Raw genomic sequence first — 23793 nt, 5'->3', positions numbered from 1 at the left:
AATAGGACAATACCATGAAAATGGCACCTGACATTCAGCATCATGCTTTGAGATGCAGTGGAGAGTGGTGGGGTTTGTGGTGTGCTGGAAATGACTTGGCAATCCAAAAGGGGTAGCCACTAATTGGTATCAGTTGATTTTTTCAGGCACGAATCCAGACCCAGTGTTGCAAGATCTTCTGGTTTTCTCATTTTTGGGTTTTTAAAGTATGAAACTCAAGGTTCTTACATAAAGTTTTCCCAATTTTATACAAGTTAGTGTTTTTTCAAAATACTTTATAACCAAATAACCAAACAAATCCTGACTATGGGCTAAATTTATTCTATAGGCTACCTGCTTGGGAGCTCTGCAAGAGATTTACGGTAGCTGTTGCTTTTGTAATTTTGTTTCATATTGAAAGGGAAAACAAAACTTTATTTATGACTTGATGGTTACTGTAAAGAAAAACCTAATTAACTCTTAACAGGAGTGACCAGAAACCCAAGTTAAGATCAGCCTAGGATTGTATTTTAAGAACAATAGACTGCAATTCTCTGTGCTGCGTTGAATAGAAAGATAATTAGTAATCTTCTTATATTCTCTCAGATGTGTAAAATAGTTTATAAGCATGGCTAGTAGGCTTTTATATTTGGAACTAACCCATTGTTAGCCTTAAAAGCTAGATAATATCACTTTATAATTAACATGACCAGAAAATAAAATCCAGATGGCACATAACCCTCATATCTCCTTAAAGGTCAATCTTGAAAAGAAAAGTTGTAATGTAACTAGTTTAAATTATACTAGCATTAAATTAATCCTTTTTTTTTTTTTTGCTTTACTTAACAGTTTACATAGCAAACTAATTGTCCGGTTGATAATTCATACACAAGTTGTTCCATGACATTGGTTGCAATCCCCATGATGTGTCAGCACTCTCCCCATTTCTACTCTGAGTTCCCTGTTTCCATTTGTCTGGTTTCCCTGCCTTCTCATCTTTCTTTTGGGAAAATGTTGCCTTTTTGGTCTCCTGTAATTGATTATTGTAAGGAGCACATTCCTCATGGGTGTTATTTGTTTTATGTTATTTGGCTGAAAGGCAGCCTCCAGGAATGTTTTCAGTTCCCATTTAGAAGGGTGTCTTAGGGCAGTAGTTTCGGGAGTTCCTCCATTCTGTATCAGACCAGTAAGGCTGGTCTTTTTTGTGGATTTGAATTTTACTTCTTTCACCCATCCTAACCAGGAACTTCTATTGTGTTCCTGCTCAGAGCAATTTGGCAGTGGTAGTCAGGCACCAAAGGAGGCTACAGTTCATGTAGGCCATTAGTCCTTTGGACTAATTGCTTCCATAAGTCTTTGGTTTTCTTCACTCTCCTTTGCTCCGCACAGGAAGAGACCAATAGTTGTATCTTAGGTGACTGCTCGCAGGCTTTTAAGACCCCAGATGCTACTCACTAAACTAGGATGTAGAACATTATCCTTAGGGACTATATTATGCCACTTGACCTGGATGTTCCCTGAGACTATGGTCCTTAGCCTTCAAGCCCAGTAGCTCAGTCTTATGAGGTATTTGGTTATGTCTAAGAAGTTTCCATATTTCTGCCCCCATGTGTTCTATTATATATACGAATATACATGCAGCACATACAAACATGTACGTAGAATTATCCACAACATACCTATGTATGCATGTGGGTTTACTCCTGTACAACCTCCTATACCTATTTAGCATACATATTTACCTGTGACGAGTGAGCACCTCCAGCGCTCTCAATTGATATTCCATCAATTCCTGGAGCCTTGTTTTTCGCCAATGCCTTCAGAGCAGCTTGGACTTCTTCCTTCAGTACCATCGGTTCCTGATTATATGCCACCTCTTGAAATGGTTGAATATTGACTAATTCTTTTTGGTGGAATGACTCTGTGTATTCCTTCCATCTTCTTCTGATGCTTCCTGCATCATTTCATATTTTTCCCATGGAATCTTTCACTATTGCAACTCGAGGCTTGAATTTTTTCTTTAGTTCTTTCAGCTTGAGAAATGCCAAGCATGTTCTTCCCTTTTGGTTTTCCATCTCCAGCTCTTTGCACATGTCATTATAATACTCTACTTTGTCTTCTCAAGAGGCCCTTTGAAATCTTCTGTTCAGTTCTTTTATTTCATGAATTCTTCCTTTTGCTTTAGCTGCTCAACACTTAAGAGCAAGTGTCAGAGTCTCCTCTGACATCCGTCTTGGTCTTTTCTTTCTTTCCTGTCTTTTTGATGACCTCTTGCTTTCTTCATGTATGATGTCCTTGATGTCTTTCCACAACTTGTCTGGTCTTCAGTCACTAGTGTTCAATGCATCAAATCTATTCTTGAGATGGTCTCTAAATTCAGGTGGAATATACTCAAGGTCATATTTTGGCTCTTGCGGACCTGCTCTGATTTTCTTCAGTTTCAGCTTGAACTTGCATATGAGCAATTGATAGTCTGTTCCACAGTCGGCCCCTGGCCTTGTTCTGACTGATGATATTGAGCTTTTCCATCGTCTCTTTCCACAGATGTAGTCAATTTGATTTCTGTGTGTTCCATCTGGCGAGGTCCATGTAGTCACCGTTTATGTTGGTGAAAGAAGGTATTTGCAAGGAAGAAGTCGTTGGTCTTGCAAAATTCTATCATTCGATCTCTGGCATTGTTTCTGTCAGCAAGGCCATGTTTTCCAACTACTAATCCTTCTTCTTTGTTTCCAACTTTCGCATTCCAATCGCCAGTAATTATTAATGCATCTGGATTGCGTGTTCGATCAATTTCAGACTGCAGCAGCCGATAAAAAGTCTTCTGTTTCTTTATCTTTGGCGCTACTGGTTTGGTGCATAAATTTGAATAGTCGTATTAACTGGCCTTCCTTGTAGGCGTATGGATATTATCCTATCACTGACAGCATTGTACTTCAGGATAGATCTTGAAACGTCCTTTTTGACGATGAATGCAACACCATTCCTCTTTGAGTTGTCATTCCCAGCATAGTAGACAGTATGATTGTCCGATTCAAAATGGCCAATACCAGTCCATTTCAGCTCACTAATGCCTAGGATATCAGTGCCTAGGATATTGATGTTTATGAGTTCCATTTCATTTTTGATTATTTCCAGTTTTCTTAGATTCATACTTTGTACATTCCAGGTTCCAATTATTAATGGATGTTTGCAGCTGTTTCTTCTCTTTTTGAGTTGTGCCACATCAGCAAATGAGGGTCCCAAAAGCTTTACTCTATCCACGTCATTAAGGTCGACTCTACTTTGAGGAGGCAGGTCTTCCCCAGTCATCTTTTGAGTGCCTTCCAACCTGGGGGGCTCATCTTCCAGCACTATATCAGACAATGTTCTGTTGCTATTCATAAGGTTTTCACTGGCTAATGCTTTTCAGAAGTAGAACTGCCGGGTCCTTCTTCCTAGTCTGCCTTAGTCTGGAAGCTCAGCTGAAACCTGTCCTCCATGGGTGACCCTGCTTGTATCTGAATACCAGTGGCATAGCTTCCAGCATCACAGCAACACACAACAACAACAATCTACCTATGTATCCACTCACAAATTGTTGTTTATTACTGTTGTTGCAAGATTGTGTATGTTATAGTATTTACCATAGTTGCTGTTTATCCTCGTGTACCTCTCAGTGCCTTCCTTTGCCTTGGTCACATTGTGCTGACTTCCCTCTTATTGTGTATAGCCTCTCCTTTCACCAGAATTGACACGCGTCTATGATTCAGAATCTACTCCAAGACAATGGGTTTGGTTTTTTTTTTTTTTTGATACTATTTATTTAGTGATTGTTCCTCTCTTCCCCTCCCATCCCTGATAACCATCAAAGAATGTTTCTTTCTGTGTGCAGATCTATTCTTTACTTTTATAATAGTGGTCTCATACAATATTTGTCCTTTTGTGATTGACTTATATCACTTAGCGTAATGTCCTCCATGTTCATCTATGTTGTGAGACGTTTCACAGATTCATCATTATTCTTTATCGTTGCTTAGTATTCCATTGTACGTATGTACACAATTTGTTTATCTACTCATCCATTGATGGACACTTAGATTGTTTCCACCTTTTTGCTATTGTGAATAATGCTATGGTGAACATGGGTGTGCATCTGTCTACTTGTGTCACATCTCTCATTTCTCTAGGACATATACCTAGGAATGGGATTGCTGGATTGTATGATATTGCTATTTCTAGCTTTTTACAGAAGCACCGTACCATTTTCCATGGTGGTTATACCATTTTACATTCCCACCAGCAGCGTATAAGAGTTCCAATCTCCCTGCAATCTCGCCAGCATTTGTTTTCTGGTTTTTTTGATCTGTGCCAGTATTGCCAGGGTGAGATGGTTTCTCCTTGTAGTTTTGATTTGCACCTTTTTTTTAATGGCTAATGATTGTGAGCATATCAGTGTGTTTGTTAGCAACCAAATGTCTTCTTTGGTGAAGTGTGTGTCCCATGCCTTTTGCCCATTTTTTGATTGGATTGTTTGTCCTTTTTTGTTGAGATATTGAAATTTTCTGTATATTATAGAGATTAGACCCTTGTCAGATACATCATTGCCAAAATTTTTTTCCCAGTCTGTAGGTTCTCTTTTTACTCTTGTAGTGAAGTTTTTCGATGTATGTAAGTATTTAATTTTAGGAGGCCCTTGTTATCTAGTTTATCTTCTGATGTTTGTGCATTTGTAGTTATGTTTGATACTATTTGTGCCTTAAATTAGGGACCCTAGCTTTGTCCCTATGTTTTCTTCCGTGAACTTTATAATTTTAGGTTTAACATTTATGTCTTTGATCCATTTTGAGCTAGTTCTTGTGTATGGTGTGAGGCATTTTTCCTGTTTCATTTTTATGCAAATGAATATCCAGTTTTGCCAGCACCATTTGTTAAACAGACTATCTCTTCCCATTTAATGGACTTTGACTCTTTGTCGAAGATCAGCTGTCTGTAGCTGGGTGGATTTACTTCTGAATTCCCAATTCTGTTCCGTTGGTCTATGTGTCTGTTGTTGCACCAGTACCAGGCTGTTTTGACTATTGTGGCTGTATAGTAGGTTTTGAGATGGAGGAAGTGTGAGATCTCCTACTTTGTTCTTCTTCTTCAGTGATGCTTTAGATATCCTAGACCTCTTTCCTTTCCATATAAAGTTGGAGGTTACCTATTCCATTTCGTTGAAGAATGTTGTTGGAATTTGGATCAGGATTGATTTATATCTACAGACAGTTTTGAGTGGTATTGACATTTTCACAATGTTAAGTCTTTATCTTTTTCCAATGTTAAGTCTTTCTCTTTTGGTCTCTTACAGTAGTATTTTGTAGTTTTCCTTGTATAAATCTTTTACATGCCTAGGTATATTTATTCCTAAGTATTTTATCCTTTCAGAGGCTATCGTAAATGATACTGTTTTCCTGATTTCCTCTTCAGAGTCCTCTTTGTTAGTGTAGAGAGATCCAATTCATTTTGTATGTTGATCTTGTACCCTGCCACTTTGCCGAACCGTCCTATTCGTTCTAGTAACTTTCTTGTGGAGTGTCTGGTGTTTTCTGTGTATAGGATTATGTCATCTGCAAATGGGGATAGTTTTACTTCTTCCTTACCAAATTAATGCCCTTTATTTTTCTTTCTTGCCTTATTGTTCTTGTTAGGACTTCCAGTACAATATTGAATGAGAATAGTGATAAAGGGGATCCTTGTTTGGTTCCCATTCTCAAGGGGAATGCTTTCAGTCTCTTTCTGGTGAGAATAATGTTGGCTGTTGGTTTTGTATATATGCCCTTAATTATGTAGAGGACTTTGCTTCTGTTCCCATTTTGCTGAAAGTTTTTATCAGGAAAGGGTGTTGGATTTTATCAAATGCTTTGTCTGCATTGATTGAGATGATCGCGTGATTCTTTTCCTTTGTTTTTTTTTTTTTTTACTGTGGTAAATTACATTGATTTATTTTCTAATGTTGAACCATCCTTGCATCCCTGGTGTGAATACCATTTGATCATGATGTATTATTTTTTGATATACTGTTAAATTCTTTTGGCTAGAATTTTGTTGAGAATTTTTACATCTATATCTATAAGGGATATTGGTCTGTAACTTTCTTTTTTTAGTGGTGCCTTTGCCTGACTTTCTCATCAGGGTAATGCTGGTTTCATAGAATGAATTAGGGGAGTATTCCTTCTTTCTCTATGCTCTGGAATAGTTTGAGTAGAATTGGTGTCAGCCGTTCTCTGAATGTTTGATAGAATTCTCCGATGCAGCCATCTGGGGTGGGTATTTGTTGTTGTTGTTGTTAGTTTTTTTAATGACCTCGTCAGTTGCTTCTTCCATTATGGGTCTGTTCAAATTTTCTACCTCAGTTTGTGTTAGTTCGGGTAGGTAGTGTGTTTCTAGAAGTTTGTCCATTTCGTCTGTTGTTGTTAGGTGCCGTCGAGTCGGTTCTAACTCATAGCGACCCTATGCACAACGGAATGAAACACTGCCCGGTCCTGCGCCATCCTTACAATCGTTGTTATGCTTGAGCTCATTGTTGCAGCCACTGTGTCAGTCCACCTCGTTGAGGGTCTTCCTCTTTTCTGCTGGCCCTGTGCTCTGCCAAGCATGATGTCCTTCTCCAGGGACTGATCCCTCCTGACAACATGTCCAAAGGATGTAACATGCAGTCTCGCCATCCTTGCCTTTAAGGAGCATTCTGGCCCCACTTCTTCCAAGACAAATTTGTTTGTTCTTTTGGCAGTCCATGGTATATTCAATATTCCTCGCCAACACCACAATTCAGAGGCGTCAGTTCTTCTTCACTATTCTTCATCGTCCAGCTTTCACATGCACATAATGTGATTTAAAATACCATGACTTCGGTCAGGTGCACCTTAGTCTTCAGGGTGACATCTTTGCTCTTCAACACTTTGAAGAGGTCCTTTGCAACAGATTTGCCCAATGCAATGCGTCTTTTGATTTCTTGACTGTTGCTTCCATGGCTGTTGATTGTGGATCCAAGTAAAATGAAATCCTTGACAACTTCAATCTTTTCTCCATTTATCATGATGTTGCTCATTGGTCCAGTTGTGAGGATTTTTGTTTTCTTTATGTTGAGGTGTAATCCATACTGCCATTTCGTCTAGGTTTTGAAATTTGTTGGAGTGCTATTTTTCATAATATTGTCTTATGATCCTTTTTTATCTCAGTTGCTTCTGTTGTAATGTCAATCCATTTCATTTCTTATTTTGGTTATTTGTATCTTCTCATTCTTTTCCTTGGTCAGTTTGGCCAGTGGTTTGTCAATTGTATCAGTCTTCTCAAAGAATCAACTTCTAGTCTCGTTGGTTCTATTTTCTGTTTCACTTATTTCTTCTCTGATCTTTTTTATTTCCTTTCTTCTGGTGACTGTTGGCTTCTTTTGTTGCTTTTTTTCTATTTGTTCAAGTTAAAGGGTTAAACTATTGATTTCGGCTCTTCTTTTTTGATATATGCACTTACTACTATAAATTCTGCTCTGAGTGCCGCTTTTGCTGTTTCCTAAAGGTTTTGGTATGTTGCGTTTTCATTTTCATTTGATTCTAGGAATTTTTTTATATTCATTTTTTAATTCCTTCTATTATCCAGTGGTTTTTAAGCAGGGTGTTATTCAGTTTCCATGTATATGATTTTTTTTCCTTGTTCTTCTTGTTACTTATTTTTAGTCTTACAACATTGTGATTAAAGAAGATGCTTTGTGTTATTTTGATGTTTTTGAATTTATTGAGGCTTGCTTTGTGACCTAAAATATGGTCTGTTCTGGAGAATGATCCGTGTGCATTGGAGAAGAATGTGTATTGTGGTGCTTTTGGGTGGTGTGTTCTGTATATGTCAATGAGGTCCAGTTGGTTTATTGTGTTATTTAGATCTTCTGTATCGTTCTTGAGTTTCTAGTTGTCCTGGTCTTCATCGACTGTGGTGTGTTCAGGTCTCCTACTATTACTCTGGGGCTATCTGTTTCTCTTTTCAGTGCTGTTAGAGTTTTTTTTTTTTTCATGTATTTTGGAGATCTGTCATTGGGTGCATAAATATTTGTTATGGTTGGTGGATTGACCCTTTAATCATTATGTAATGCCCTTCCTTATCTCTTATAATAGATTTTGACTTAGAGTCTATTTTATCAGAGATTAATATAGCCACTCGTGCTCTTTTTTGGTTACTGTTTGCTTGTGTCTTAGTCATCTAGTGCTGCTGTAACAGAAATACCACAGGTGGATGGTTTTAACAAAGAGAAATTTATTCTCTCACAGTCTAGTAGGCTAGAAGTCCAAATTCAAGGCATCAGCTCCAGGGGAAGGCTTCCTCTCTGTGTCAGCTCTAGAGGAAGTTTCTTATCATCAGTCTTCCTCTGGACTAGGAGCTTCTCTGCCTGAGAGCCCCAGGTCCAAAGGATGCACTCTGCTCCCAGTGCTGCTTTCTTGATGGTATGAGGTCCCCAACTCTCTGCTTGCTTCCCTTTCCTTTTGTCTTTCGTAAGATAAAAAGTGGTTCAGGCCATATCCCAGGGAAACTCCCTTTACATTGGATCAGGGCTGTGACCTGAGCAAGGGTATTACATCCCACCCTAATCCTCTTTAACCACAGGCAGAGATTATGATTTATAACACACAGGAAAATCACAGAATGGAGGACAACCACACACTACTGGGAATTAGGGCCTAACCAAGTTGACACCTATTTTTGGAGAACACAATTCAATCCATGACAGCTTGATATAATTTTTCCATCCTTTGATTTTTAGCCTATTTGTATCTAAGGTGTGTATCTTTTAGACAACATATTGATGGATGATGATTTCCTATCCATTCTGCCACTGTCTCTTGACAGATGTATTTAATCCACTTACATTCAGTGTCAATATCGATAGGTATGAATTTACTGCTGTCATTTTGTTATACTTTTTTTTGTGATATTGTATTGACAGTTTCTTCCTTGCTCAGTTCTTTTCGTTTATGGATTTTCTTTTCATTTCCTTCGTTGTTGATTTCGTGTTTATGATTTTCTTCTTTTTTATTTTGTTGAGTAGGTTTATTAATTTTCTTTTGGGTACTCTGAAATTCACCTTTATCTTCCTAAGTTTGAAACAGTCTGTTATTTCTTGATATCACCTTGACTTCCTCTCCATATGGAAGTTCTCTACCTACACAATTTATTCCCCCTTTTTTGTTTTGAAGTTGTTGTCATTTACAAATTAACATCTCTGGTTCCCTGTTTTCAGTTTTGTAGATTTATTTTACTTTTGAGATTTCTTTATCTGTGTTGGTATCTGAGTGATGTTGTTGTGTGTCTTAATCTCAGGCTGTTGTCTGATGTCATTGATTCTCTTCCCTAAGGACTCCCTTTAATACTTCTTTTAAGGTTAGTCAGGTTTTTACAAATTCCCTTAATTTGTGTTTATCTGAGAATGTCCTAGTTTTGCCATTGTACTTGAGAGACAATTTTGCTGGATATATGATTCTTGGTTGGCAGTTCTTTTCTTTCAGGTTTTTACATATGTCATCCCATTGCCTTCTTGGCTGCATGGTTTCTGCTGAGAAATCAGAGTTTGGTTTTATTGGTGTCCCTTTGTAGGTGATGTTACATTTTTCCCGAGCTGGTGCCAAAATTCTTTCTTTGTCTTTGGTTCTGAGTTTGATTATGATATGTCTTGGTGACTGTTTTGGAGTCTATCATGTATGGGGTGCATTGAGCTTCGTGAATGGTAACCTTCTCGACTTTCATGATATTTGGGATGAAAATCTTCAAAAATTCTCTCTGTGCTTTTTTTTTTTTTGTCTCCTTCTGTTCTGGAGTTCCAGTCATGTGTAAATTATCCCTCTTGATGGTGTCCCATGTAACTCCTAGGCTTTCTTCATTTTTCTCCATTCTTTATTCTGATTGTTTCTCAAACAAATTAGTATCAAGGGGTCTGTCGTCTATTTCACTGATTCTTTCTTCCATTGATTCAATTCTACTTCTATGTTCATCCATGGAATTATTGATTTCTGATATTTTATCATTAATCTTGTGGATTTATAGTTGCTGTTTTGTATGGTTTCTTACTGTCTATTTATTTTGTCATTTTGTTCTTGTACTGTTTTCCTGAATTCTTCTTGAGTGTTGTATGTGTTTTCCTTGTTTTTTTCTGTGTTTTCCTTGATCTCTTTGAGGATCCTATATATAAATCTTTTAAATTCCTTATCAGGTAGTTCCATTACTATTTCTTCTTCAGGAAGGTTTTCTGCCCCTTTATTTTGATCATTTGCTTGAACCATCTTGTCCTTCTTTATATGATTTGATATTGTCTGCTGTCTCTGAGGTGTTAAGGTGTTATTTTATTTATTGATTGTATGTTTGTTTACTTCATCTTGGTTTTTTGTTTTGTTTTGTTTTGATATATTAGGGCAGGCAAGGTGGGTGTGCTACACTGGTTGCTAGTCTGGTGGTATAGAAAGGCTCACCACCTATCTCTGGGTGGGTGGACCAGCATCTGGCAGTGTGAGTGGGAGTCTCTGTTCACTGGTCATGTGGGGCAGCTGAGGGAAGACTGGGCAGGTATTGGCTGACTCTTGTCATCATTTCACTGGTGAGGGTGCGGACAACGGCCCTGCTGAATCGGCAGGGCAGCAGGTGTAGTGGGTCTTATGGATTGAACTACATCCCTCAAAAATGTGTGTCAACATGGCTAGTCCATGAGTCCTAATATTTTGTGACTGTCCACCATTTTGTCATCTGATATGATTTTCCTGTGTGTTGTAAATCCTACCTCTGTAACGTTAATGAGGTGGGATTAGCAGCAGTTGCGTTAATGAGACAGGACTTAGATTGTGTCTTAAGCCAATCTCTTTTGAGATATAAAAGGGAGAAATGAGCAGAGAGACGGGGGACCTTATATCACCAAGAAACAAGAGCCAGGAGAATAGCGTGTCCTTTGGACATAGGGTCCCTGCACTGAGAAGCTCCTTGACCAGGGAAGATTGGTGATAGGGACCTTCCACCAGAGCTGACAGAAAGCCGTCCCCTGGAGCTGGTATCCTGAATTTGGACTTCTAGCCTCCTAGACTGTGAGAGAATAAATTTCTCTTTGTCAAAGCCATCTGCTTGTGGTATTTCTGTTATAGCAGCACTAGATAACTAAGACAGTAGGGGTGGCGGGCAAGAGGGGAGCATGAGAGCATGCTCTTTGCCACATGCCAGTTTGGCAGGTAGGGATGTGTGGTGGCAAGCAGGAATGCAGAAATGTGCTTACTACCACTTGTCAGGTGGGTGGGGGGTGAAGGGTAGAGCTGTGTGAATGGGAAAGGGAGGGGCTCATGTTATGGTCCCCAGATGGGTGAGGTGGCAAGGGTATGGGGTTCATGCTGATAATGATCAGGAGATGGAGGGAGGGGAGAGTGCTCCTCTGGTCACCAGATGTGAGTGCCTGAGCACTTCCCATTGGCTGCAGCCAGCAATCAGGGCCTGGCCCCAACCAAGTGTGGGGGTGGGGGTGGGGCTGCCCTAAGTCCAGTCACATGGAGAACCTCCCACTGACACCCTGTGGATCTGTTACTTCATGTGTACCACCTACCCTAATGTCCTGAGAATCGTAAGTAGAGCTGTCTCTGGATCCTGGCTCCCTCCCTAAATCTGTGGATGCTAGGATTCCTTGAGCTCTCACCCTCCTTCCTGTACTTTCTGTCCTCAGGTCCAGGTCATGTTCCATTTACCTTGCTTCACTCTGGGTATGTCTACATAGTTACTCTGTCTTTTGTTAGGAATTCTGTGAAGTTGCCTTTCTGCGCTGCTCACCTGGGGTTGCTGCTGGTTTTGTCTCAGAATGGCCACACTGTGCCAGGGTGGCTGGTAGGGCACCTGTGTTCTGTATCACTCCTCATTCATCGCCTTCGTTCAGTTTCTTCTTCCAGTGAGTGTTTGACCCAATTCTTTATCCTTCCTTTTGATGCTTAGGGTTCCCAAATTGCCATCTGCATCTGTTTCCCTTGGTTTCTTGGGTCTTTGCTGCAGAGGGACAGCATGGTGTATCAGACTATACTGCCATCTTGGTTCCTTTTCCTCAAAATAATCCATTATTTTAATATCAAAGTAGCTTTTATTTAGGAATTTTGTAATATCAGTTAAATGTGTATGTTATTTCTCAGTCTTGATAGTTAACGTTATTTTTCTTTCTAAGCTGTGGAGGATATTTGGAAACAACAAACATGGTTACGTATTCTTCAACTGATTGACCTTCCATTCTTGGAAAATATTTTGGAGCCTCCAGTTAAAGCACAAAATCTTCATTTACTTAAAGAGGAATATCTCGTTATTTCAAACACTTGCCTAGACAGAGAGGTTATTCTAAACTTCCGTCTACCTGAGTAAGTGACCATTTTTATTGTCAAATAATCTGTAACTGAAAAGCTCTTTCACATATTTTTCCCTTGGTATTTTTTTTTTATTTTAAGGTGTGAAAATATATTCATGTAATATATTTTCATTTGATCTAACAAAGAAAGTCATTGCTTATGACCTTAGTGATGATCACTGAAAATCATAGTGGTTTCATTAATGTGAATTCATTTATTTGTCCATAGTCCTCTCCCTGCACCAGCCCTCTATGTTCCCAGGTTCTATCATTTCCATTTTATGATTCTCGAATACTATAATCATCACAATTTTTACCGATTTATTCATCCCTGTCCTGAATTGTTCTAGTCCTGAAGGAATCTACAGTCTAGTAGAGGAGACATACATATAATCAGAAAATTACAGTTTAATGAGATAAAATAGGCATTTGTGGAGAAAAGGTTCCGGGAACTCTATAACCTGAATGAGGCTATGTTCCGTTTTACTACCAACTTCGAGATATGTATTGATCCTGAACAAACTAGCTGCTGGGAACTACAAGTATAAAACTTTGGGTTTTATTGGGAATCCAACAGAGAGAGCTGATGTGGTACTTTTTCCTACATGGGCTGAACAAGAAAAAGAGCACCAGGGTCCAAGGGTGAGGACCAGAAAGCTTCAGATCCTGGGGAGTGCTTGGTGATCAGAGACCTGTGGACCCACTTGGACAGTCTACTGCAGCCCTGTTTGCACATAGCAGGTTTCCCTAGTTCACAATAAGTGAAGAAAGACCCGAACAAAGGGCTGAGTCTTCCTTGTCTTTGAGTCACAGAGAGTATAGGGAGGCCAGGAAGGAGACTGAATTTCCTCAGGTGCCTCTGCAGGAAACTGCCAGTCAGCCTGCCTTTGCAAGCTTCCAGGCAGAAAAAAAAGAACAAGTTATCTACAAAAGACAAGCATTCAGACTGTTTTTGGTATCTTCATCTGCAATACTAGGATCATCGAGAAGATAGGCTAATCACACGTACTTCTACTGGGAAAATAGAACTTCAACCTGAGGATCCTATTGTTATGCAAGGTATACCATTTGTCAGGATCAAAAAAGAAAAACAAGGTATTTGAGGATTATTAAGAATAATCTTAAGAGTATCTTACTCAGGAACCCCATCCAAAGAAAATATCTGAACAAAGACTTTAATCAGACTATATAGGAACTAGAACTTCAAGATAGACAAAGATGAGGAGAGGAAACAGTGGTGAGCAATGAACTTTGTTCTTTGCTCTCTCACTTATGGTTTTTCTGTAAACACACATGCACAAATTAATTCCAAGTTGATGTGGCAAGACTTCTGATGATACGTATAATAACAGCGCTAAATAAGAACTTGAAACAGAAAGGACATACTATTAAGGGAAATTATACCCATCTCTGGAAGACCTAGGACAGATGTGGAGAAGGGGGAATTAAAGGCCTTCCAAAGGAGTTACTGGCGGGAGGGAGAAGTGACAGGATCCTAATATCCTGTTGGGATGGGGATTAAAAAGGGGAAGCAGTGTATGCTGGGGTAAACAGTGCATCTTCGTCAGGGAAATATTTGGTATCTCATTCTCAAATAATAATAGAATCACATGAATCTAATAATTGGAGCAGGATGAGGGAGGAGAACCCCTAAGGGAATAGAACAGTACTACTCTGAGCAAAATCTAACAAATTAAAAATAAATAATAGAAGGCATTATGCTGACTGAAATTAGTCAATTGCAAAAGGACAAATATTGTATGAGACCACTATTATAAGAACTAGAGAAATAGTTTAAACACAGAAGAAAATATTCCTTGATGTTTGTGAGAGTGGGGAGGGAGGAAGGGAGAGGGGTATTCACTAATTAGATAGTAGACAGGAACTATTTTAGGTGAAGGGTAAGACAACACACACTACAGGAGAGGTCAGCACAACTGGACTAAACCAAAAGCAAAGAAGTTTCCTGAATAAACATTTCAAAGGGCAGCGTAGCAGGGGTGGGGGTTTGGGGACCATGGTGTCAGGGGATATCTAAGTCAATTGGCTTAATAAAATCTATTAAGAAAACATTCTGCTTCCCACTTTGGAGAGAGGCGTCTGGGGTCTTAAACACGAGCAAGCAGCTGTCTAAGATGCATCAATTGGTCTCAACCCACCTGGATCAAAGGAGAATGAAGAACACCAAAGATACAAGGTTATTATGAGCCCAAGAGACAGAAAGGGCCACATAAACCAGAGATAACATCAGCCTGAGACCAGAAGAACTAGATGTTGCCTGGCTACAACCGATGACTGCCCTGAGAGGGAACACAACAGAGAACCCCTGAGGGAGCAGGAGAGCAGTGGGATGCAGACCTCAAATTCTCTTAAAAAGACCAGACTTAATGGTCTGACTGAGACTGGAAGGACCCCAGAGGTCATGGTCCCCAGAGGTCATGGTCCCCAGACCTTCTGTTAGCCCAAGACAGGAACCATTCACAAAGCCAACACTTCAGACAGGGATTGGACTGGACTATAGGATAGAAAGTGATACTGGTGAGGAGTAAGCTTCTTGGATCAGGTAGACACATGAGACCATGTGGGCAGCTCCTGCCTGGAGGGGAGATGAGAGGGCAGAGCAGGTCAGAAGCTGGCCAAATGGACATGAAAATAGAGAGTGGAATGAAGGAGTGTGCTGTCTCATTAGGGGGAGAGGAGCTAGGAGTATATAGCAAGGTGTTTACAAATTTTTGTATGAGAGACTGACTTGATTTGTAAACTTTCACTTAAAGCACAATAAAAATTAAAAATAGATAATAAAAAGTTATATATAGGTATGATAGGATTCGCTGAGGAAAAGAGCCCTTGCCTCTCATTCACTCCATGCATCCAGCAAAATTTATTCAACTTATTCTCTCAAAAAATAGTTTCTTGTTTAGATTTGGTTAAAATAAGCTACATTTCATTATGTTTTATCAAACATATGGCTTTATGTAGTTCAATGGAAATGTCAACCACTGATTTATTTTGTTTTATATTTTCATTCCAGGATTGATAATTGGCTTAATGCAGCAATTGAATGCTTGGAGTATTTTCCTGACCAGTTAATAGTTATGGTTAGTGAGCAGATGCTGCAGAACACAAATGAAGAGACAAAATTAAATATTCAGAAGAAGATACTCTTTGACATCATAGTAAAATATTACAATCAAGACAGAGATTGCCTGTTAACTGATGAGTATTTTGATGTTTACTCAGGAATTATTGAACTTCTAGGTAAGAAAGGATGTTTAAACTTTGATTTTCTGCATAATAAGACATTTTGAAGCATATGAATTGGAAGTAGAGAGTTTTTCACATTTTATGAGTATCACATTTTAGTGTTTTCTATGATGTCGATACTTTAATTTTTTTTCACTTCGCTAATGTTAATGTCATTTAAATTATATTATCAAACTAAATAATGTAGTACAGGACAGTAGATCTAAGGTACAGTACATCACAGGGACATGCTAAGAAAATTACCTTGATGTACAAGTATTAGAGAACTGAGGAACCTGGAAATAGTCGTTTCTGATGTATTAACTCAATGATCATTTAGCAAAATAAAAATGGAGTGACATAACATCATGCCACTGTTTTTTAACTATGTAAGTGGCACATAATTCCACATTAAAAACTAAATATTTGATAATGTTGGGTGTAATTATACAGGTGTTCTACATATTATTCCCTACAGTAATTTTCTGTGTGTTTGAAATATTTCATAGTAAAAGATTTTAATTGTAGGAAATAGTCCCCAAACCAAATACCTTATCATAGCATATTAATGGATTACTAAATATGGATCCCTGGTGGCACAGTGGTTAAGAGCTCAGCTGCTAACCAAAAAGGTCAGCAGTTCAAATCCACCAGCCGCTCCTTTTAAACCGTACGGGATGGTTCTAGCCTGTCCTGTAGGGTCGTTGTAAGTTGGGATCGACTCAAAGGCAACAGGTTTGTTTTTTCTTTTTTTTTTTAAGCATGATACTGTCCATTTTGCCCCACGTTTTGTCTTCTTTGTAACCCATATAACAGAAAATGGGAAAAGAACAGAAGCTCTGGAAGCAACGCAACTATATCTAAGATTGTTGTTGCCCAACATTAGAGAAGAATTACGCCGGCTACTTACTTTTATGGCTCTTGCATCAGAGCCTAATGCCTATAAGCTACAAAAACAGGCAAGAAAATTCACATTAACATTTGTACAATTCTAGGCTATTTTTTCCTTTAAAAACCATTCAAGCTAATGTTAATCTTTCTGCTTACAGTATGACAACAAAACAGTGGTCCTGAAAACTCTTACCAAAGCAGTTTTGCAAACCAAATCATTATTAAAAGTACAGACAGAACAACTAGCCTGGTTTCTGCTGGAGCACCACTCCCAGCTTTTCAAGGTATCTGTGGCATTTTGCCTAGTCACATTTATTACTGAGCTGTTTGTGTCAAGCAAAAAGGCGAATCATTCACTTAATAAATAATTTGCTGAGTACCTATAATGCGCAAGGTTTAAAGGAATACTACCTCCCCATATCCACTTGAGAGAAAGAAGTCAACCTGAAACAATTTCAGTATTTGCAAATATACTCATTAATTTCTTCAGCCCAATTATTGACCATTACTATGTCCTGGGCACTGTTCTGGGTGCTTGGAATACATCAGTGAACAAACCATAGAGGTCCAGACTCTTGAAGAGCTTACATCCAAGTGGGGGAAGACAGACAATAAAAAATACACATAATAACTCAGTAAATCATATAGTTTGGTAACCAGTTGCCGTTGAGTCAGTTCTAACTCATGGCGGCCCTACGTGTGTCAGAATAGAACTGTGCTCCGTAGAGTTTCCAACAGCTGACTTTTTTGGAAGTAGATCACCAGGCCTTTCTTCTGAGGCACCTCTAGGTGAACTCAGATCTCTAACCTTTCAGTTAGTAGCCAAGTGCTGAATGGTTTGCACCACCCGAAGACTCCTTTAGTTTGGTGGAAGGTGATGAATACAATAGAAAAAAGAAGAGCCCAAGCAGAGTAAGGAAGTCCCGGTGCCCTGGTGGCACAGTGATGAAGAGCTTAGCTACTAACCAAAAAGTTGGCAATTTGAATCCACCAGCTGCTCCTTGGAAACCCTGTGGGCCAGTTGTACTCTGTTTTATAGGGTCGCTGTGAGTCGGAATTGACTCGAGAGCAGTGGGTTTGTTTGTTTGTTTTGGTAAGGGTGGGAATAAGAGGAATCTTGCAGTATTAAATAGGATGGTGAAGCTGGAGCTCACCGATAAAGCGGGATCTGAGGAAAGACTGGAAGGGCGAGAGAGTTAAAGGAATGGCTGTGGGTTGGAGGTCGTGGTTTTGGGCAGAGAAGATGGCTCTACTACCATCAGTAACAGCCCTGACAGGGAACACAACAGAGTCCCTGATGCAGCAGGAGGAAAGTGTGGAGCAGAATTCAAATTCATGTAAAAAGATCAAACTTCATGGTCTGACTGAGATTGGAGGAACCCTCGAAGACATGGCCCGCAGACGCTCTGTTAACCCAGAACTAAAGCCATTCCCAAAACCCACTCTTCAGACAAAGATTAGACTGGACTTTAAAACATAAAATAATACCCATAAACAGCGTGCTTCTTCGTTCAAGCAGATACTTGAGACCAAAACAGCGGCCCCTGTCTGGAGGCAGGATGAGAAGGCAGAAGAGACAGGAGCTGGTTGGAGGGACACGGGAAACCCAGAGTGGAGAGGGGGAGTGTGCTGTCACATTATAGGGACTGCAACTAGTGTATAAATTTTCAGAAATTAACTTGAGCTGTAAACTTTCACCTCAAGCACAATAAAATAAAGTCCACTCCTGCTACCACATAGGGCAGTTCTACTCTGTCCTATAGGGTCGCTATGAGTCGGAATCTGCTCAACAGCAGTGGATTTGGATTTTATTTTTTGTGACCTTGGTAATAGGTCTGTCCCTAGAAGTCTGAGAAAGGAGTGTGAAAAATAAAGATCTTTTTCCTTTCTCCTTAGCGGCCTGGCAAAGTCCAGGTAGATAACAGGGGCAGTTACACTGAAAAAGCAGATGCACAGAGAGGAAAAAAGAGAAAATGGCTCTCTAGGGCAGGGGCCCTGGAATGGTGCAGAACTGGGTGTTGAGAACAGCAGGGAAGCAGTGAGGAGAGTGAACACTGCAGTGTGAGATGCTGTCGGAGATGTGAGGGTACGAGTGCAAATCACAGTCAGGGCCTCTCAGGACATTGGAAGGACTTTGCTTCTCCTTTGAATAAAATGGGGAATCGTTGGAGAGTGTGAGCAAAACAGTGACATGATTTGACTGACATTCCAAATGATAACTCTGGCTTTTGTGTTGAGATTAGATTGTGGGGGGGTGGGGAGAGAAGGGTGGAAATAGGGATACTTTTTAGGAAGCTGTTGGAATAATCCAGGCAAGAGATAATGGTGACTTGGAACAGAGAGGTGGTAGTAGAGTTAGTAAGACGTGGTCAGATTCTTGAAGTATTTTGAAACATCTTAGAAAACGATGGTTTTTCAGCCTCACTACTATATTACTATATTTTAGTACCAGATAGCGGTATAAATACTTTTAGTGGTCTGAACTTCTCCAACAGCCTGTAAAGAATTGTTCCTATCTTCCTTTTTTTTTTTTGCTCCAAATTTTTTCTCATGTCATAAAGAAACATACTGGTTCAAATTTTGTACCAGTCTGTCAACCTTAACTGAGTTTCTTTTCCATTATTAAAGAAAAAAAGGCGGGGGGGGGCTACTAAGTATATACAACAGAGGCAGTCCCCCATTTATGAGTTTTGACTGAAGCACACCCTAAAAGCCTATTTTTAAGTCAGTTGCTAGGTACTCTGCACCTGGTTTTTCATCTAAAATATAATAAATGGAGATTAGGACCCAGGTTACATAAATGTTTAATTCTGCAATGACTGAAGAAAATGCTTACATGTATTTACCTGCTAAAATGGGTCCCAAATTCCAACTAAGAATTTAGAAAAAATATTTCCTCTCTGGTCTTCCTTACTACTCAGCCTGTCTACTTTCTTCTTTCTCACCCTCTCTCTGGATAAATGAAATTGCCTCTTCCCTACATATGGCCCAGAAGTTAGGATTTTTTTTTTTTTTTTTCCATTTCTTTATCTCTCACTCATGTCAGAAGCAGTAGTCACTCAGACAACCAAGGAAGAAAAGGAAGTTGGCATGGGCTGATGGAGTGGGGTTGTGGGATTCAGGTTAGCAGGTGAGGGCTCTGAAAAATTGTCCCTTGAGATAAGGGGATAAGATGTGTTTTAGGGAAGCCAAGATGGGGGTTTTTATGATAAGGGCTGTGAACATGCCAAGCTTGTTCCTGCTACTGGGCTGGCTACTATCTGTCTAGAACATTTTTCTCCCAAATCTTCCCATGGCTCATTCCTTCATGTCTCTTGAGACCTCTGCTCGAATGTCACCTTCTCGGAAAGAAAGAAGCCTTCTGTAACTATCTAAAATAGTTACCCACCTTCTTCACTCTACCCCTTACCGTGCTCTGTTTTTCTTAATGGTGCTTGTCACTACCTGAAATTATGTGTGTGCTGATTTTTTTTATTATTATTATCTTTCTCTCCTATAAGAATGTAAATTCCAAGAGTTTGGCAATTCAATCTGTTTATTCATCACCTAAAAACGGTGCCTGCCATTTAGCAATCACTCACTAAATTTTTACTGAATGACAGAATGAATTAATGGGGACAGCTTTATGGTTGGAATGTGGAAAGGCAAGTAGAAGAGAGTGGAAAGGAGCCTGCCAGCCAGGGTGAAGAGCTGTCTGGACACAGTCTTCAGGATTGGTTGGGCTAGGGAGTACCCTCTGTCATAATATTAGCTGAGAGATTATTTCCCCAGATGTTGTAATCTGGGATTACCTTTGGTATAGACAAAACTGGAAAAGGAGTATTTACCTATTTAAGAAAATAATGTTTGAAGGTATTTTAGAGCTATTTACATATGGAAGGAGCCCTGGTGGTGCAGTGGTTAAGTGCTCGGCTGCTAACTGAAAGGTAAAGGTCAGCAGTTCGAAACAACCAGACGCTCCACAGGAGAAAGATGTGGCAGTCTGCTTCTGTAAAGGTTACAGCCTTGGAAACCCTATGGAGCAGTTCTACTGTGTCCTATAGGGTCGCTATGAGTTAGAACTGCCTGGGTGACAGTGGGTATTTACAGATGGACCAGGTAATTACAATGTAAGTTTAATTAGACCAGTGATATTATGGAAGTACAAATAATTTTTATTATTATAGAAGAACATTTCATTAACGATCGGTTAAACCAGTTTCCGGTGGTGTAGATACGTGAAAGTAGAAAATAGGATTTTAAGGGATTCTAAAAAAAAAAATTTCAAATACTCAGACCCTTTATAATTCAGAAGCCTTTTTCTACTGCTGAGCCCTACCCGTCTCTATCTGAAATCCCCTTCCCCTTCTTGTTGGTCAAAAATACTGAGAATTTTCTGTTAGATTCCTGAATAGAAAAAAAAATTATACTAAATACTTGAAAATGCTTGTTTTTATGTAGACACCTGTTACTTTATTGGACCTGGTTAGTAAGAAACTTAAGAAGCTTGTACATGGAGAAGATCCAGATGCTATATCAGGTATAAAATTCAGACTTGTTTCTTCTTTAGTCAGGTGAGTTGGGAAAGGATCCAAAGGTGAGTATGTAATAAATATGTAACATTGTAAAATGTGGTTACATAAAGGTTATGTTTTAATATCTCTAGAGGAAGTTTCTTCTCTGGTTCTTTTTAGAACCCCTTTGTTTGATTACCTTTCTGCTGCGAAGGTGGAAACATTATTTCATTGCTGCTCCCAATTCTCGGTTCTCCATCTCCTTATTACCTACCCGCCTGCTTCCTTGCTCCTGTGCACTCTGTTGCCTTTCTTGTTGTCTTCAGGTTTTTTTCTTTCTCTTGTTTTTCATTCTCTATCCCCATCCCCCCTTTTTTTCTAGAGAGATGGCCAAATTTTATAGGGAAGGAGCTTAACCCCCAACTGAATAGACTCCATAATATTTTTCATTCAGTGTCTTGTTACAATGTATCTACTTCTTTAATTTAGTTTTTTAAACAGTAAAATAATTTCTAATGTAAATTTCCTAGATTGTCATCTGGGAGACAGTGTGGGTGCTGGGGCCACATTGCCTGGGCAAGTCACTTAACTTCTTTGTGTCTCAGCTTCTTCATCTACAAAATGTGAATAATGCCATCTGTCTCAAGAGTAGTTGTGAGTACAACTAAATTGAGTGCAGTACATATACGAGTCACATACTAAATGCTCAATAAATGTTAACTTTCTATCATTGATTGAATTATGCCCCTCCAAAAAATGTATGTATCAACTTGGTTAGGCCATGATTCCCAGGATTCTGTCATCCTCCATTTTGTGATTATAATTTCATGTTAAAAAGAAGTAGGATGGGATTGTAACACCACCTTTACCCAGGTCACAGCCCTGATCCTGATCCAATGTAAAGGGAGTTTCCCCGCGGTGCGGCCTGTACCACTTTTTTTTTTTTTTTTTTAACTTTTACTGAGCTTCAAGTGAGCGTTTACAAATCAAGTCAGTCTGTCACATGTAAGTTTACATACATCTTACTCCGTACTCCCACTTGCTCTCCCCCTGAGTCAGCCCTTCCAGTCTCTCCTTTCGTGACAATTTTGCCAGCTTCCCACTCTCTCTCTCCTCCCATCCCCCCTCCAGACTGGAGATGCCAACACAATCTCAAGTGTCCACTTGATATAATTAGCTCACTCTTCATCAGCATCTCTCTCCCACCCACTGTCCAGTCCCTTTCATGTCTGATGAGTTGTCTTCGGGGATGGTTCCTGTCCTGTGCCAACAGAAGGTCTGGGGACCATGGCCGCCGGGATTCCTCTAGTCTCAGTAAGACCATTAAGTATGGTCTTTTTATGAGAATTTGGGGTCTGCATCCCACTGATCTCCTGCTCCCTCAGGGGTTCTCTGTTGTGCTCCCTGTCAGGGCAGTCATCGGTTGTGGCCGGGCACCAACTAGTTCTTCTGGTCTCAGGATGATGTAAGTCTCTGGTTCACGGGGCCCTTTCTGTCTCTTGGGCTCTTAGTTGTCGTGTGACCTTGGTGTTCTTCATTCTCCTTTGATCCAGGTGAGTTGAGACCAATTGATGCACCTTAGATGGCCGCTTGTTAGCATTTAAGACCCCAGACGCCACATTTCAAAGTGGGATGCAGAATGTTTTCATAATAGAATTATTTTGCCAATTGACTTAGAAGTCCCCTTAAACCATGGTCCCCAAACCCTTGCCCTTGCTCCGCTGACCTTTGAAGCATTCATTTTATCCTGGAAACTTCTTTGCTTTTGGTCCAGTCCAATTGAGCTGACCTTCCATGTATTGAGTGTTGTCTTTCCCTTCACCTTAAAGCAGTTCTTATCTACTAATTAATCAATAAAAAACCCTCTCCCTCCCTCCCCCCTTCCCCCCCTCGTAACCATAAAAGTATGTGTCCTTCTCAGTTTTTACTATTTCTCAAGATCTTATAATAGTGGTCTTATACAATATTTTGTCCTTTTGCCTCTGACTAATTTCGTTCAGCATAATGCCTTCCAGGTTCCTCCATGTTATGAAATGTTTCACAGATTTGTCACTGTTCTTTATCGATGCGTAGTATTCCATTGTGTGAATATACCACAATTTATTTACCCATTCATCCGTTGATGGACTCTTTGGTTGCTTCCAGCTTTTTGCTATTGTAAACAGAGGTGCAATAAACATGGGTGTGCATATATCTGTTTGTGTGAAGGCTCTTGTTTCTCTAAGGTATATTCCGAGGAGTGGGATTTCTGGGTTGTATGGTAGTTCTATTTCTAAATGTTTAAGATAACGCCAGATAGATTTCCAAAGTGGTTGTACCATTTTACATTCCCACCAGCAGTGTTAAAGAGTTCCAATCTCTCCGCAGCCTCTCCAACATTTATTGTTTTGTGTTTTTTGGATTAATGCCAGCCTTGCTGGAGTGAGATGGAATCTCATCGTAGTTTTAATTTGCATTTCTCTAATGGCTAATGATCGAGAGCATTTTCTCATGTATCTGTTGGCTGCCTGAATATCTTCTTTAGTGAAGTGTGTGTTCATATCCTTTGCCCACTTCTTGATTGGGTTGTTTGTCTTTTTCTGGTTGAGTTTTGACAGAATCATGTAGATTTTAGAGATCAGGTGCTGGTCTGAGATGTCATAGCTGAAAATTCTTTCCCAGTCTGTAGGTGGTCTTTTTACTCTTTTGGTGAAGTCTTTAGATGAGCATAGGTGTTTGATTTTTTTTTTTTTAATTAATTTTTATTAAGCTTCAAGTGAACATTTACCATTCCAATCAGTCTGTCACATGTAAGTTTACATACATCTTACTCCCTTCTCCCACTTGCTCTCCCCC

The 23793-nt window shown here is 39.6% G+C and overlaps 1 protein-coding gene across 1 annotated transcript in view; it reads left to right on the top strand.

The window, feature by feature from the left end:
• DEPDC4 (DEP domain containing 4) overlaps nucleotides 1-23793 on the top strand; it is a 44096-nt gene that overhangs the window by 7362 nt on the left and 12941 nt on the right. The window contains exons 4-8 of the mRNA XM_049884151.1: nucleotides 12158-12344; nucleotides 15363-15589; nucleotides 16391-16533; nucleotides 16624-16749; nucleotides 20906-20984. Coding sequence (XP_049740108.1) covers nucleotides 12158-12344; nucleotides 15363-15589; nucleotides 16391-16533; nucleotides 16624-16749; nucleotides 20906-20984 — 762 coding nt within the window. The remainder of the gene's footprint in view (nucleotides 1-12157; nucleotides 12345-15362; nucleotides 15590-16390; nucleotides 16534-16623; nucleotides 16750-20905; nucleotides 20985-23793) is intronic.

Source organism: Elephas maximus, chromosome 4 (assembly GCF_024166365.1).
Source record: "Elephas maximus indicus isolate mEleMax1 chromosome 4, mEleMax1 primary haplotype, whole genome shotgun sequence".
Lineage (NCBI taxonomy): Eukaryota > Metazoa > Chordata > Mammalia > Proboscidea > Elephantidae > Elephas > Elephas maximus.
Note: the sequence above shows the minus strand (reverse complement) of the source record. Positions and strands in the feature narration are given on the sequence as shown.